At 60.9% G+C, this 12807-nt stretch overlaps 3 protein-coding genes and 2 pseudogenes across 3 annotated transcripts, besides 2 other annotated features; all 5 read right to left on the minus strand.

The window, feature by feature from the left end:
• Nucleotides 1-3: 3 nt before the first annotated feature.
• LMXM_02_0030 lies at nt 4-792 on the minus strand (annotated as a pseudogene).
• Nucleotides 4-792: a sequence feature.
• Nucleotides 793-1522: 730 nt separating this feature from the next.
• Nucleotides 1523-3376, minus strand: LMXM_02_0040 (annotated as a pseudogene).
• Nucleotides 1523-3376: a sequence feature.
• Nucleotides 3377-7142: 3766 nt separating this feature from the next.
• On the minus strand, nt 7143-7784 carry LMXM_02_0050 (putative cytochrome b-domain protein; the record flags this gene model as incomplete). Its single annotated transcript, XM_003871559.1, has 1 exon — nt 7143-7784. One exon carries the CDS (start codon nt 7782-7784, stop codon nt 7143-7145), a length of 642 nt encoding a protein of 213 aa, XP_003871608.1.
• Nucleotides 7785-8385: 601 nt separating this feature from the next.
• On the minus strand, nt 8386-9030 carry LMXM_02_0060 (conserved hypothetical protein; the record flags this gene model as incomplete). The annotated part of the gene is made up of 1 exon (XM_003871560.1): nt 8386-9030. The coding sequence occupies one exon, from the start codon at nt 9028-9030 to the stop codon at nt 8386-8388; it is 645 nt and encodes a 214-aa protein (XP_003871609.1).
• Nucleotides 9031-9590: 560 nt separating this feature from the next.
• Nucleotides 9591-10784, minus strand: LMXM_02_0070 (conserved hypothetical protein; the record flags this gene model as incomplete). Its single annotated transcript, XM_003871561.1, has 1 exon — nt 9591-10784. The coding sequence occupies one exon, from the start codon at nt 10782-10784 to the stop codon at nt 9591-9593; it is 1194 nt and encodes a 397-aa protein (XP_003871610.1).
• Between the last annotated feature and the right edge of the window lie 2023 nt (nt 10785-12807).

Raw genomic sequence — 12807 nt, forward strand, 5'->3', positions numbered from 1 at the left:
ACGTTACCGGCCGTGTCGCTGGCCCCGCTCTTGGATATACGCAGAGCGAGGGCCATCAGTGACGGCCAGCACACGCACTGCCCACATTTGCATAGCGTGCTCGAATGCGCTTTCCGGTGTTGACTGACCCGTGGGCTTGGTCAGCGCCCTCATGTTCACCTTTAGGATCGAGCGGACGCCTGGCACCTTCAGCGAAGCCCCGATCCCCTTGCCGGCGCCGATGAGAGCAGGCTTCTGCGCCGCCGCCGCCATCTCCGTCCAGCGGGTGTAGAGGTCGGGGCTGTTGCCGTCTGGGAAGCTGCCCATGATCGTCATGCCACCCGCATGCTCGAGTGCCTAGAGGAGTGTTGGGTTCATTTCCTTTGCAGCATCTTCCGGTACAGCCGCCGCGGTCTCGATCAGCTCCGTCATCGTGCTGTCCTGGGTGTCGAGGCAGGTGAAGATTTGGGTCTCTGCCGGTGCGGTGACAGGATGAACCGCGATGCCCTCCTGATGGAACACGTCGATCACGCGCTCACCTGCCTTGCCGCCGACAAGCGTGTGCAATGGGGTCCTGCAGAAGTGCGGACTTTCCTTGTAGCACGCAGAGACACGGCAAACGTTGGTGTCCTTGCCACTAGTGTAGCTGTGCACCGTTGCAGCGCGGTTCACGTCATGGACGCGAAGCTCATCAAAGGCGAGCGACTTTTGAAATGCCGGGTGGGGTCCGACCACCGCGATCAATGGTGAGCCCGTTGGTCGTACGGGGAATAGCGGAGCGTGTGCGTGAGGGTGACGTCCTTGTGAGAGACATCATGTGATGTGGCAGAGAACGAGAAGATGGGGGATGTTAGACCGAAGAATAGAAAGATAAGGGGAGCAACGCGACGCAGGGGAACACACGCGTACGGCGGCGGTACGTGGCACGAAAACAGCTTGCGTCTGCGCACACGTGCATGAGGGGAGGGGGTGTGAAACCTTTCATGAACGCTGCCTCGCTACAAGCCCACGTGCCACAAGACGCACATAAATACAGCCTAGGACTGAGCTGGAGGAGGACGGCGGTGCCGGCACGCACGTAGTGGTGGATATCGTAAGGGATCCTTCACCCCTCCGCCCCGCGCGTCCTCGTGAAGGAGACCGCATGATAAAGGAAAGAGCACGCACGGATGCAAAGCAACTCGCTGACGTCCGTGTTTCGCTTTTTCACACGTCTATATTTTTCGCTTCTCACATGGAGGAATATCAGGCCAGGAAGAAAGGGGTGCCTATGGGAGGGCAGAGTCCAGCTACCTCTGCGGGCGCAATGTACGTGGCCCCTCCAACGAGGCTGCCCAGTAGTAAGGTGAGGGGCAGACGGGTGTGTTCTGTCCCACCGTCGCCACCCCCCCGTCTCGCTGTCCCTGTGCGGGTAGAAGAGTCGTAAGCGGAGCAACGAAACAAACCGTGGCGCAACGGAAGAGAAATCGGTGACGCGGGAAAGCAGTGCAGCAACTGCCGCTGAGCCCCCCACCACCACCTCCCTGCCCGGCGAGGCAACGATTCACTTCGCATCTTTCCCGTCTGGGCTGAGCACGGTGTGCGCCTCATTCACCGCACAGAGAGGTTGCGCATGGTATTTGAGGTACTCGACGGCGTTCTGGTCGCCCGCCTTTTGCAGGTACGGCATGGTGCTTGCCACCACCTTGGCGTGGTATCGGTCTACCCAGGCGCGCTCCGTCTCTGTGAGGAGGCTCACATCGATGAGGTCGCGGCACAGGGGCGCCATCGTGAGGTGCGACATGGTGTAGAAGCCGGTCGCGCTGTACTTGGTCCGACACTCGACCACCTCTTCGAGGTTCTCAATGCGGATGCCGTAGTGCCCGTCCTTGTAGTAGCCAGGCTCGTTCGACACGATGCAGTGCAGCTCCATGTTCGCCTCCGTAGCAACTGGGCGAATGCCGATTCCGTGGGGGCCCTCGTGCACGTTGAGGAAGGATCCCACGCCATGCCCAGTGCCGTGGGCGTAGTCCAGTCCCACGCCCCAGAGCGCCATACGCGCCAGAGTGTCGAGACGGGCACCGCCTGTGCCCTTGGGAAAAACGATACTGTTGAGTGCGATGTGCCCTTTGAGCACAAGCGTGTAGGCCTCGCGCTGCTCATCACTCGGTGCTGAGAAGCAGATGGTGCGCGTCACATCGGTGGTACCGTCCCAGTAGTGCGCACCACTGTCGATTAAGTACAGCTGGTCCGCGCGAATGGTGGCAGAGCCCGTCTCGGGGGGGCAGTAGTGGCACATTGCACCGTTAGGGCCGATGGACGAGATGGAGCCAAAACTGAGCTGCACAAAGTGTTCCCCCTGCGCGCGGAACTCCTCGAGCTTCGTGGCCGCGTCGTACTCGTTCAGGTCCGTCGCACCCCTGTTCACGACCTGGTCGTGCAGCCAGGCGAGGTAGCGCGTCAGTGCAGCACCGTCGCGTACGTGGCAGTCGCGGAAGCCTTTGAGCTCGACCTCATTCTTGACTCCCTTCAACTTCTGCGCGGGGCCGCAAACGCCTCGACGGGCCTTGGTGCCGACATCCTTCAAGATGCGAAAGACGGCCTCGCTCGTCTGGCGCTCGTCGACGAGGGCCTTGCGACCCTGTGGTAGCTGCTTGAGATCCGCCTCGAACTGCTCGTACGGGTAGAAGTCGATGTGATCCTCGCACGCCTGGCGCACTGCACCTGTGACCTTGTCTGGGTTCACGTAGAGGCGCACTTTTTCGTGGTGCCCGTCAATGACAGCGTACGCGTAGAAGACGGGGTTGTAGTCCACGTCGCCGCCGCGCAGATTCGTGAACCACGCGATCTCATCCAGCGCGGACAGAATGATCAGGTCGCAGTCCTTCTTCTCCATCTCTGCGAGAATCGCGGCGCGCCGCTCCTGGCAGGTGGCACCGCAGAACTCAGCGGGGCGCACGTACAGTTTTTCCACGTTCGTCTCCGGCGGCATCATGTCCTGGACGATGTTCGCCACCGGACACAGATTGATCTTCTTGCTCAGCCGCTCCCACTCCGCCACGGTGGCGACGTACGGGCTCATGCCAACAACTGCTTTGGAGCCGAGATTGACGGCAATCCACTCGTCGAGCGACGGGACCTCTGGCTTGCCTTGCTTCATGAGTTCAAACTCGGGGTACTTCTCCTCCTCTGCGGCCAACCAGTAGCGTCCGTCCGTCCACAGGAGCGCCTTCTCCATCGTGATCAAGGCGGTACCGGCGCTGCCGTGGAAGTGAGAGACGAATGCGCGGCTCTGCAGGTGCGTCGCCACATACTCGCTGTTGTGTGCGTCGCTGCTAGGGACGATGAGTGCGGTCACGGTGGCCTCCTTCATCTTCTCACGCACCGCGTGCAGCACGGCAGCGCCAGAAGCCTTCATTATTATAGGACGGAGAGGGGCTGTGGTTGTGCGTGTTTCGGGGACACGGCGCTGACGTGTTGCTCTCGCCTAGAAGCGAATACGGACGCGTGTAGCCGCGAATCGAGCGCGCAGAGGATGAGAAAGCGTGGCTCTTAGGAATGTGCCCGTCGTGTCTCGTAGCAGGTGCGGGAAGGTGGGGGAGGGAGGGGAGGAAGCCCGGCGGCAGTGCGTGAATCAAAAAGCGCTCACAGGGTGGGGAGCGTTGGGGGGGCGGCAAAACACCACACACACACACACACGACACTGCGGGACTGTCACAGGGGAAAGATAAGGTGAGGTGGGCGAGGAACTGTCGCTTCGATCTCTCACTCGCACGCAAGGTCGTAACAGAAAGAAAGTGATTGGCGGAGGAGAACAGTTCGGGGGGCATGCTGGCAAGCAGAGTCACGCGCCTCTTCGCGTCGGCCTCTCCCCATGCGACCCGAGGGTGGAGAAAACGCAGCCAAGGGGGGAGGGGGCAACGCCACGGCAGCGCTGGATGCTCACGTCTGTGATGCGTTCTCGTGTTTCCTACACTGTGGACGATCAATGGACAGACGGAGAGTGGAAAGCGTGGAGCATCTGGACGCACTCGTGCACGTCGGAGCCGGGCTCGTGCGCAGCAGCTGGAACTCGTGCACCTCTCTCTAGGTAACATGATCGCCTTCCGCGTAAGAGAAGTGAAACACCCCTTCTAAAAAGTCATCTCCCTCGTCATCGAGCACACTGCGGCTCCACAGCGAAGGATAGGCGACCCGAAAGGCTTCACTGCGGGACTCGTCGTGCCGCTTAAGATCTCCGGCTTGAGGCAGACTGTGAAGCATGCCGAAAGACAGGAAAGAGCAAAGATGCGTGCGCGACGGTGTAACGGCTTTCCTTTCATGGTGCTGAGAGAAGGTGCCAAGAACAGATGCGTGCATATGCATCGAAGCGTGCAGTATGGGGAGAGGGGGAACGAGCGCCAGGCCAGCAGAGGCTCTGCCGTTCGCCTCCTGCGGCACACCATCGTTCTCCCTCCTCCGGGAGTGGGGCGTTGCCTCGATAGCGCTTGCGTGCACGCTCGTCAGGGCAGCAGGGCACACCGAAATTTTTGAAAAAAAACAGAAGTAAGGACGGACACGAAAGCAGAGGTGCGCTGTCTTGGAAAAGACAGCGGCAGAGGGGCAGAGAAGCGCACACTAAAAACTTGCCTGCTGCGGCGCCTCGTCCAACTTTCGACTCAGCGAAGAGGTGCGACGTGCACGACGCCCACCTCAGGTGGGCGGAAGAGGCCATAGAACAGAAGAGAGACCATTCCCAGGCTTCGCAGAGCCACGGCATCAGCGCTAGCTCGCCGCACCAGAAGCGCTACAAGCAAGCGGACGGCGGCCCGCAGCTCCACAAAAGACGTCAAAAGACGGAAGAGCCAGCTGATGCAAAGTGGTTTACCGTTGCGACCCGATGGACTTCCAGCGTAGTGCCATCAGACGGCCTCTCAGACACGCACTCTTGTGTCACCTGTGCCCATTCCTCCGAGAGCCGCGCCCCCTGGTCCTGCGAGCAGGCGACGTCGCAGGTGCGCAGCACGTCCAGTATGCGTCAGCAGATACACACACACACACACGCAGGGCAGAAGAAACTAAACGGAAAAGAAACGAGAGCGCGTGCGATGACGCCGGAGACGCACCCCGTGACGCCGTGGGCGCCGGACTGACGTCCGTGCTTGTGCGCCAAGGCGGGTGCCCGTGAGCGTAAGCTCACCCGCCCCTACGCATTCGTATGAGTCACAAGGTGCACACATGGCAGTGAAAAGAATAGGCTACGCACATGAGCCCTGCTGGCCAAGTGGTGTGCGCATCAGTTTGGCGCCTCCATCAGCGGCAACAACAACACAACGCAGAAGAGAGGCACAAGGCACCGTGGCGGCGGGCTAAAAGACAGAAAAATGAAGGCGAGCAAAGCGCCTCTGCTCCTCCGTACGCGCAGCGCCGTAGGCTGGTCGCGACACGACACCGCATCGGTAAGCTGCTCGCCTCGAGTGTGCAGAGGATAAACCGCCCCACGGACTATGTTGGGGAACACTGAGATTCGATAGCGCCTCGTGTATCGATGGCTGTCGATCACTGTTTCAATGGCCTCCGGCCCTTGTAAGGAGAATAATAAGGCGGTGCAGCGGCGCTATCTCGCTCTCCGAATACCTCTCGCGGTTAATACAGCGGCGGGCGCGGCGCACGAGTGCGTGGGCAGACGTGCACTCTGGGAGGGGGGAATGGAAGAGGCGCGAATCGCGTGAGAAAGCGCGAGAGAGGCGAGGCAGGATCGATGCAGTCGCACTGTAGTCGCCCGCGGGCATTGAGCGCGCCTGCAAGCCTTCACGAGGAGGCAAAGGCTGAGGAAGACAAGCCCGCGCGTAAGGGTTGGGGGAGGGGGGCAAAACGCGGAATTGGTAGAGAAAATAATATGCACACCCGCGGCTCACACGTACGCATAGGGCGTAAAGGTGGAGGCACGTCGGGTGGGGGAAGACACGCCAGAACGCCTTTGGAGCGCACACAACAAAGCCATGCAAAGTAAAGAAAACCGCTACGTTGTAGCCCCCCCCCTGAAGCTGAATGACGGGCGCGTCAGCAGTCAGCAGCCACAGCAAGCACAAGAGCGGCGGCGCCAGTGCCCGTCCCCATCCGGCCCTTTCCGTTTGCTTTGGAGGGTAGAGGAGGATGCGGCACCGCGTCTCCCTTGATGCTTTGTGTCCCCCATCACTGGGGAGCGGAGGCGGAGGACACACATGCCGCCTCAGTGCGCGGTATCGCAAGGCCCGGTGTGCACTCCCCCCCCCCCTGTGTGTGTGGAGGGAAGCCGAAGCAGCCCCCTCCTCTCCCACGCCCATGCCGGGCCGCCTCCCGTCATGACGGGGTCCAGCGCCGGCGACGTGGCGGGGCCAACGTGACTCGTCGCAGCCGATGCCGGCAGTGAACACGCTTGCGCCACCCATACGATGGCCAACGTGCCGGCGTGGCTCACACCCGCGGCCCACACACGGCCCACTCGTGCGGGGTGCCGGAGCCACCGCGAGGGGGTGGGGTGGGAGGCGCCAACGGTGGCGACCAGCATGATTGGGGAGCGGGTGTGAGGCCGCCCAGCGGAGCGGCGGGTGGATGTGTGTGGGTGGCGTTTTCGGGCAGAGGCGGTGCTGCGGCGACGGCGTGGGTGGGGGAGGGGGGAGGGGCGCATGTGCCGTGATGCGTGTGCACACCACTTTGCCTCTAAGAGAACAACGTGCCAAGGCCTGGAGGAAGGCACGCACAGAAACAGGAGTACACGTACACTCCAAGAGGGACGACGACGACCACGACAAGGAGAGAATATCGCAGGTCGGGGAAAAGGGAGGGGGGTCGACGACTGGAGCGGGAGCCGACAAAGAAATAAATGAAACGAAAGGTCGGAGACTCATGTGGCCAGAGAGCACCTGGCGAAGGGAAGACCACATGCGGGACAATGGGGACCGCCGGCCACCGCCACGCGCACAGACATGAAGAAAGGCACCTGCTTTGTGTCGCCGCTGTTTATGGGCCTTCCTCGCGTCTGCCCTTCCGTTGCTGCCCCCACCCCCACTCTGCCTGCCTGCCTCCCTTCCCTCGCGTGTTTGTTTAGCGCCGAGTATTGGGCAGTCGCGCTACTGTCGGCCTCTCTCACCGATCGCCGCAGGGGTGCGCTCGTGCACACCCGACGGCTGGAGCAGCGCTCCACTTCGCTGCTTGTCGCCACTCTAGCTGAGAAGGAAGACGCCCGCGATGACGAGTAGCGCCAGAGCCAGGAACAGCCGCAGCTGCGCCTGAATGTGGGCGAGGAGGGATGCGTACTTGTTCCTCACGTGAGCCATCTGCGTCGCGCCTGTAGACTTGCGGTTTACGAACGTCTTGCGCTCACTCATCCCTAGATCGCCAATGACGTATTTACCCATCATGTGATACGCAGCGTCACTGTGCCCGTTGTCCGTGAAGGCTTGCGTCGCGTCACCGCCAGCGTTGTAGAGCAAGATGTCACGGCCACCGGGATGCAGGTCCAGAAATGGGGTTACATCGTACACTCTGTTGTTGATGACAAGCCACGCACCGTCAGCCGATTTTTTGGCAGCGGCCTGTTCCATGGAGATGTAGCGGTGACGCTCGTTTTCGGGCAGCTCGCCAACCTTGAGCTTCTCGAGCTTGCGCATGGCTCCCCTGCTGTGGTTTACCGCCTCAAAGGCCTCCGTGGCATCGGTGCCGATGTGAGCGAGAAGAATATCACGACCTCCAGGGTGGTCGTCGTAGAAATCAATCACATCGTACACACCGTTCTGGATGATAAGCCAGCCACTCTCCTTGTGGCTGTGCTCCGCCACCTGATCCTTGGTGTAGACTGTCGGCATCAGCGCTACTCAGCGGCTCGGCCAACGTGCCGGGTAGAACACATGGAAAGAAGAGCAAGCGAGGAAGGCGAATCACTGGCCGGGGGGTGACTGTGAATGCGGCTGTATGGCTACTGGTGTGCGTGCCTGTGGAGGGTGAGGGATAGAGATGGGGGGAGGGCGGGTGTCAGCGCTCGGCGTTTCAATGTGCAAGGCAACGACTGCAAGAAGTAAGGAAAAGGGAGAGTGCGGCCCGTGAGCTGAGGCGGGCGGCCGGCCGGAGTGGAGGGTGGGTGGGGAGGTGCGGAACGGAGGCGGTAGAGAGTTGCGAAAGGATAGAGCGGGTGTAGGGGTGCGGTATCGATGTCTTTCCCGAAGAGCGCAGATGCAAGTGTAAAGGATACCCCCAAGCAAAAAACTGAAGAGGTGAAGGGCGGCGGACTGCTCGCTCACGCACGCACACAGGGGGGAGGGCGAGAGAGCCTCGCCTGTCTGGCAAAGCAAGGCGGTATGTTCAATACCGGAAAGCGAAAAGGCGTAAACAAGGAGTGGGGACCTTCGCGCGCGAGTGCAGCGCAGCAACTCGTGTGCGCGCGCGCGTGTGTGTGGGGGGGGGGACGTGTCAAGAAGGGTCTCCTCCCATGGCGAGGCCTTTCGTTTTCGTTGCCTCTTCACGCAGCGCGTTCACGCCCCCCTCCCCCCCACACACACACCGCTGGGCAATCAGCCGGTACGACGCCTCGTACACAAGCGCACCAAACTGGAACGTCATGCCAAAGCCGCCTCCACCATCCGTGCCCAGCAGCGGGAGACACCGCTCTCCCACGATGGCACAGTTCACGTACACTGTCGCCTGGACACCCAGTTGCTTCTCGATGCCGCGCACTAGTCGCTGGCTGAGGCTCGTCGAGAAGGCAGACTGCACGCTGCTGTTCGTTCCAGCTGGCATGTCCTGCTGGTGCGCCGCCTCGAGCTCCATCAGCTGCGATGAAGAGATACTGAGGCGGCCGCCATCCCCGCTGAGCTGAAGTCCAACAGCGACGCTGCAGGCCCCCAGTTGGGGCACGCTTTGATTCCTGGGGCTCTCCGAGATGTGGACCCAGAAAAAACGGGTCCCGAAGGCGACCACCTCGACAAAGACGTTGGTAATGAGCACGGCTTCTTCAGGGGCGCTGGCGCGATCTGCGCACGCCTCCACCTCGGTGTTGCCCTCAAGAGCCTTGTAGTAGAAGGGCACACGCACGGCAACAGTGCTCGGGGCCGGCATCAGGCAGTCAGAGAGCGAGACGGTGCACGTACGCTGAAAGGGGTGGCGGGGGTGGTTAGGAGTGGGAAGGTGATGCGGGTTCTCCGGCGCAGGCGCTTGTGGGCTGCAGGAACGGCAACGGCGGATGAAAAGACACAAGGAGGAGTCGAGGGGCAAGATGGGAAGGGTGGGACAGAGGACACGGATACGGTCCCTCACGCAGTAATCCATACTGATGCGAACGCGTTGGCCCAAGGGCGTTTTCTTGCTCTCGCAACGGAGACACAATACGCCGTGCGCTGCTGCCGCCATCGCCAGCGGCGGTGGGGGAGGGGAACGGAAAGTCAAAAAAAAGCGGGCGCGAGTCGCTTGCTGCGTTCTCCGCTTGCGTGTCTCGGTAGACAACAGAGGAGGGATGGGAAGCATAGCCACAACAGACACATCATCGATACGGGAAACTCAGTGCCGCATGTGCACACAAACCGAGATGCAACTGCTCGCGCGCGCAGGCGCGAGACGATGTCTTTGCAGGCAGTAAAGGCTCCATCACCCCACCAACACCACCGCCACCACCAACTTCCTCACCGGTCCTCTTTCGGGCCAAACCAGACGGTTCCATCGTTCTCGTCATTGTCGGAGGAGTCGAACTCTTTCTTCTCAGCGGCTGTTGGACTCGACAGTTCACGGCCCTGCTGCTGCTGGATGAGCAAGTCCGCGACAAAGTCCGCTCCGCCATCGATGCCAGAGGCACCGCTGGTGCCACTGCGTCCCGATGCGCCGACGAGGTCCGCAAACAAGGCGCCAGTAGAAAGGATGTACGCCTCGTGCAGAAGTTTCTGCTTGGCTATCTTTCCCACCTCATGGCTCACGTGGGCGAAGAAGAGCCGCTCGAGTCGCTTGTCGATGGAGAGGATGCGGCGCACGCACTCGTCCTCTCTCATCACCTCATAGTCGCAGAGTTTGCGGTAGGAGAACATGAGGACGGAGCACAGCGCAGGAATAACAGCGTCATAGGACGGAGAAGCTGCCGTGTACTCGAGGTGCCGCTGGTTCAGAAAAAGATACTTGACCTGCGCGTCGAGGTCGGACGAGGTAGTCAGCACCGGGAACGCCGGCGTCGCATCAGGCGTCTCTGCGTCCGTTGATGTCTGCAAGAGTGACTTGAGACCTGGTGACAAGTGCTGGCGGAACTGCCGGAGGTTGCGCTGCGCCAGCGCCTTCGAGGCCGCCCCGCTTGCGTACGCGACCTCTAGCTCCAGCAGCAGCCCGTAAAAGCACTCCACAAACTCCTCCCCACCAATAGGGATGACAAGTATCTCAGAGAGCGAAATGGCAAGCGCGGCGTAGCAGGGAAGGTAGTACCGCGCCCAGTCCGCCGCCGAGCTGCTGCGCTGCTGAATCGCCGCCGGGGCGTTGGCGATGGAGACGCTGATGAAGTTGGCCCCCGTTGCGCCAAGCACGGCCGAGGCACTGCTGCTCGAAGACGCCAGCGCCCCTGTCGCGCTTGCTGCAACGGTCACTGGCTTCTCAGCAGGCAGCTGAATGAGCCCCTCTTTGCTGGCGCCGTCGCGATCGGTTGGGAGGCAGGCATCGGCGATGTTAAAGTATTTTCCGATCTCGTGAAGGTCGAGGTGGACCGTATTCATCCACAGCGTCCCCTCCTCGCTGTGCAACTCCTTCAGATATTCGAGGTACTTGACGCGCTTGTTGACGGCGAACTCAACGAGTGCCGTGCGGCCCTCAACGCCTTTGATCTTCAGCGCCTTCTTCAGCATGAATCCCGTGCGTTGCGCCTTACCTGCGTGGGTGAGTGGGTGGGTGGGTGAGAGAGAACTGAGGCAGTGATGCAGCAAGCCTGTGCGCCCCAAACGTGGTGCCGTGCACGAAGACAAAGAATGGCAAGGTGAGAGCTCAGTCTACAGCGAAACAGTCGTCCGTCCCTCTGCCAGTGTGGGAGGGGGTGGGGGGCACACATGCACTCGCTCACGCGGGCAGGAGACCATGAGCAAGAATACAGAGCTAACTGGCAGTGGCAGCCTGTAGCCAGGAGAAGGTACCACGGAGTCCCGTGAATAGGTTCTCCCATGGGCAGCACGCACCCGCAGCGCTGCTACGATGTAAGCACAAACTCGATGAAAAGTATCGTTCCAAAGACGGGCAGGCGTGGCTGCTTGGCAGCGTGACAGGCGCGCAGAATTTTTGGTTCTGCTTACTTGAAGGAAAACGGGCAAAGTGCGCACAGCCGACCTCTCCACCCGCTCTCCCCGCCCCAGGTGTCCTCGCCGTGCTCATGAGTGAGGGGGGAGGGGGAGGGGAAGGGGAAGTGCTGGTGGCGATATCGCAACCAGCGTGCACACAGGCACGTGCATCTCCCTGCGTTTTGTAGCGATACGGGAAAGAAAAGGCGAAGGCGGAAGCGCGAGGATAAAAGGGCGAGGACGACGGCACTGCTTCGGTGAAGTCGGCTTCCACCCCACGCGTGCGCGCACAGGGAGAGCGTGAAGGGAGGGGGGATGCACCACAAGCAACGAAGCCAGCGCACATAGCATCGCCGGCGTCACGGAGTAAACGGAGGAGAGGAGAGGAGAGGAGGGGGGCGGCATGGGCTCGTTGTCACATGAGCGGAGATGTGTTCAGCGCAGCAGCAGAAAAAAGAAAACCTCGAAGAAAGTCGTTGCGGCTGCGTGCCTACACGATGAGCGTGACCGCCCAGCGATGGAATGCCTGCATCCGAGCAGACGTGCGCGCGGTAAGAGAGCGCCCATGCGCTATGGCGAGTGCGAAGGACGAGAAAAAGAAACAGGGACGATGGGAGCGACAGATCGCCATCCATGACACCCCGATGCAAGCACGCCGTCGAGTGCTATGGGCGAGAGACTGTCCACGGAAACAGGCGGCACGCTCACAGAATCGTGAGAGAGCAGCTTCACTGCATGCATCGGAGCGACTTATGGGCCTCACTCAGGGCTCGGGGAGAAGATATCGACAACGCACTGCACAGATGCATCATCGCACGCGTGTAGAAGCTCGTGGAGCAGCGGCGCATCGGGGGTACAGAGAACGTACATGGGTGAGAACAAAAGAAGAGCACGGTGAGGGGTGCATAGTTTGAATGGGGGCGCCACACATCACACATCAGCACAGGTGCAACGGAGGAAGCGGCGTGGCATGCCGTCGTTCTCCTCCAGCGCATCCTCTCTCTCTCTCAACTTCTGTGAGAAAAGTAGAGGCTACATCTGGCTTGGCTGATGGTGTTGCTTCGCTAGTGACCGAGGGATCGAGGGTGGTGAGAATGTCAGGACCTTGGCTGCTCTGCTCAATCCGAGCGTGCGATGCGCCGCCGCATGTCGCGTATCTGTATGCGCAAGTGGTGCGCCAAGAGGACGATCGACACAAAACAAAAACCAGACGTGGGAACGTGAGGGAATCGCGTAGACGCCCCGAGGCCGATAATGACCGTCGGGGAGGAGGTGCACGTGGGAGGCTGCACACTGGCAGGAAATAATGGTGAGGAAGCCTGCTTGATACCGCGAAATGGGATTCGATCAGATGGCTGCCACAATGGTTGAAGACAACGGTTGCAGTGCTGGCCACCTACGGCGAGTCCACCGTCCATTTCTTGAGCAGGGCGCCTACCGTGATCCACGGGTGACGGTCACCGGTGAACGGAGTATGGGGCAGACGAGGCGAAGCGCCTTCGTGTGCTCGGCCTGTCTCGCCAGTGTCCGGCACCTCAAAACATCTGCAGTTATCATTAGACGTAGATAGCTTACACGCGCCCACAACACAGGTGAGAGG

This window comes from Leishmania mexicana, chromosome 2, assembly GCF_000234665.1.
Source record: "Leishmania mexicana MHOM/GT/2001/U1103 complete genome, chromosome 2".
Taxonomy (NCBI): domain Eukaryota; phylum Euglenozoa; class Kinetoplastea; order Trypanosomatida; family Trypanosomatidae; genus Leishmania; species Leishmania mexicana.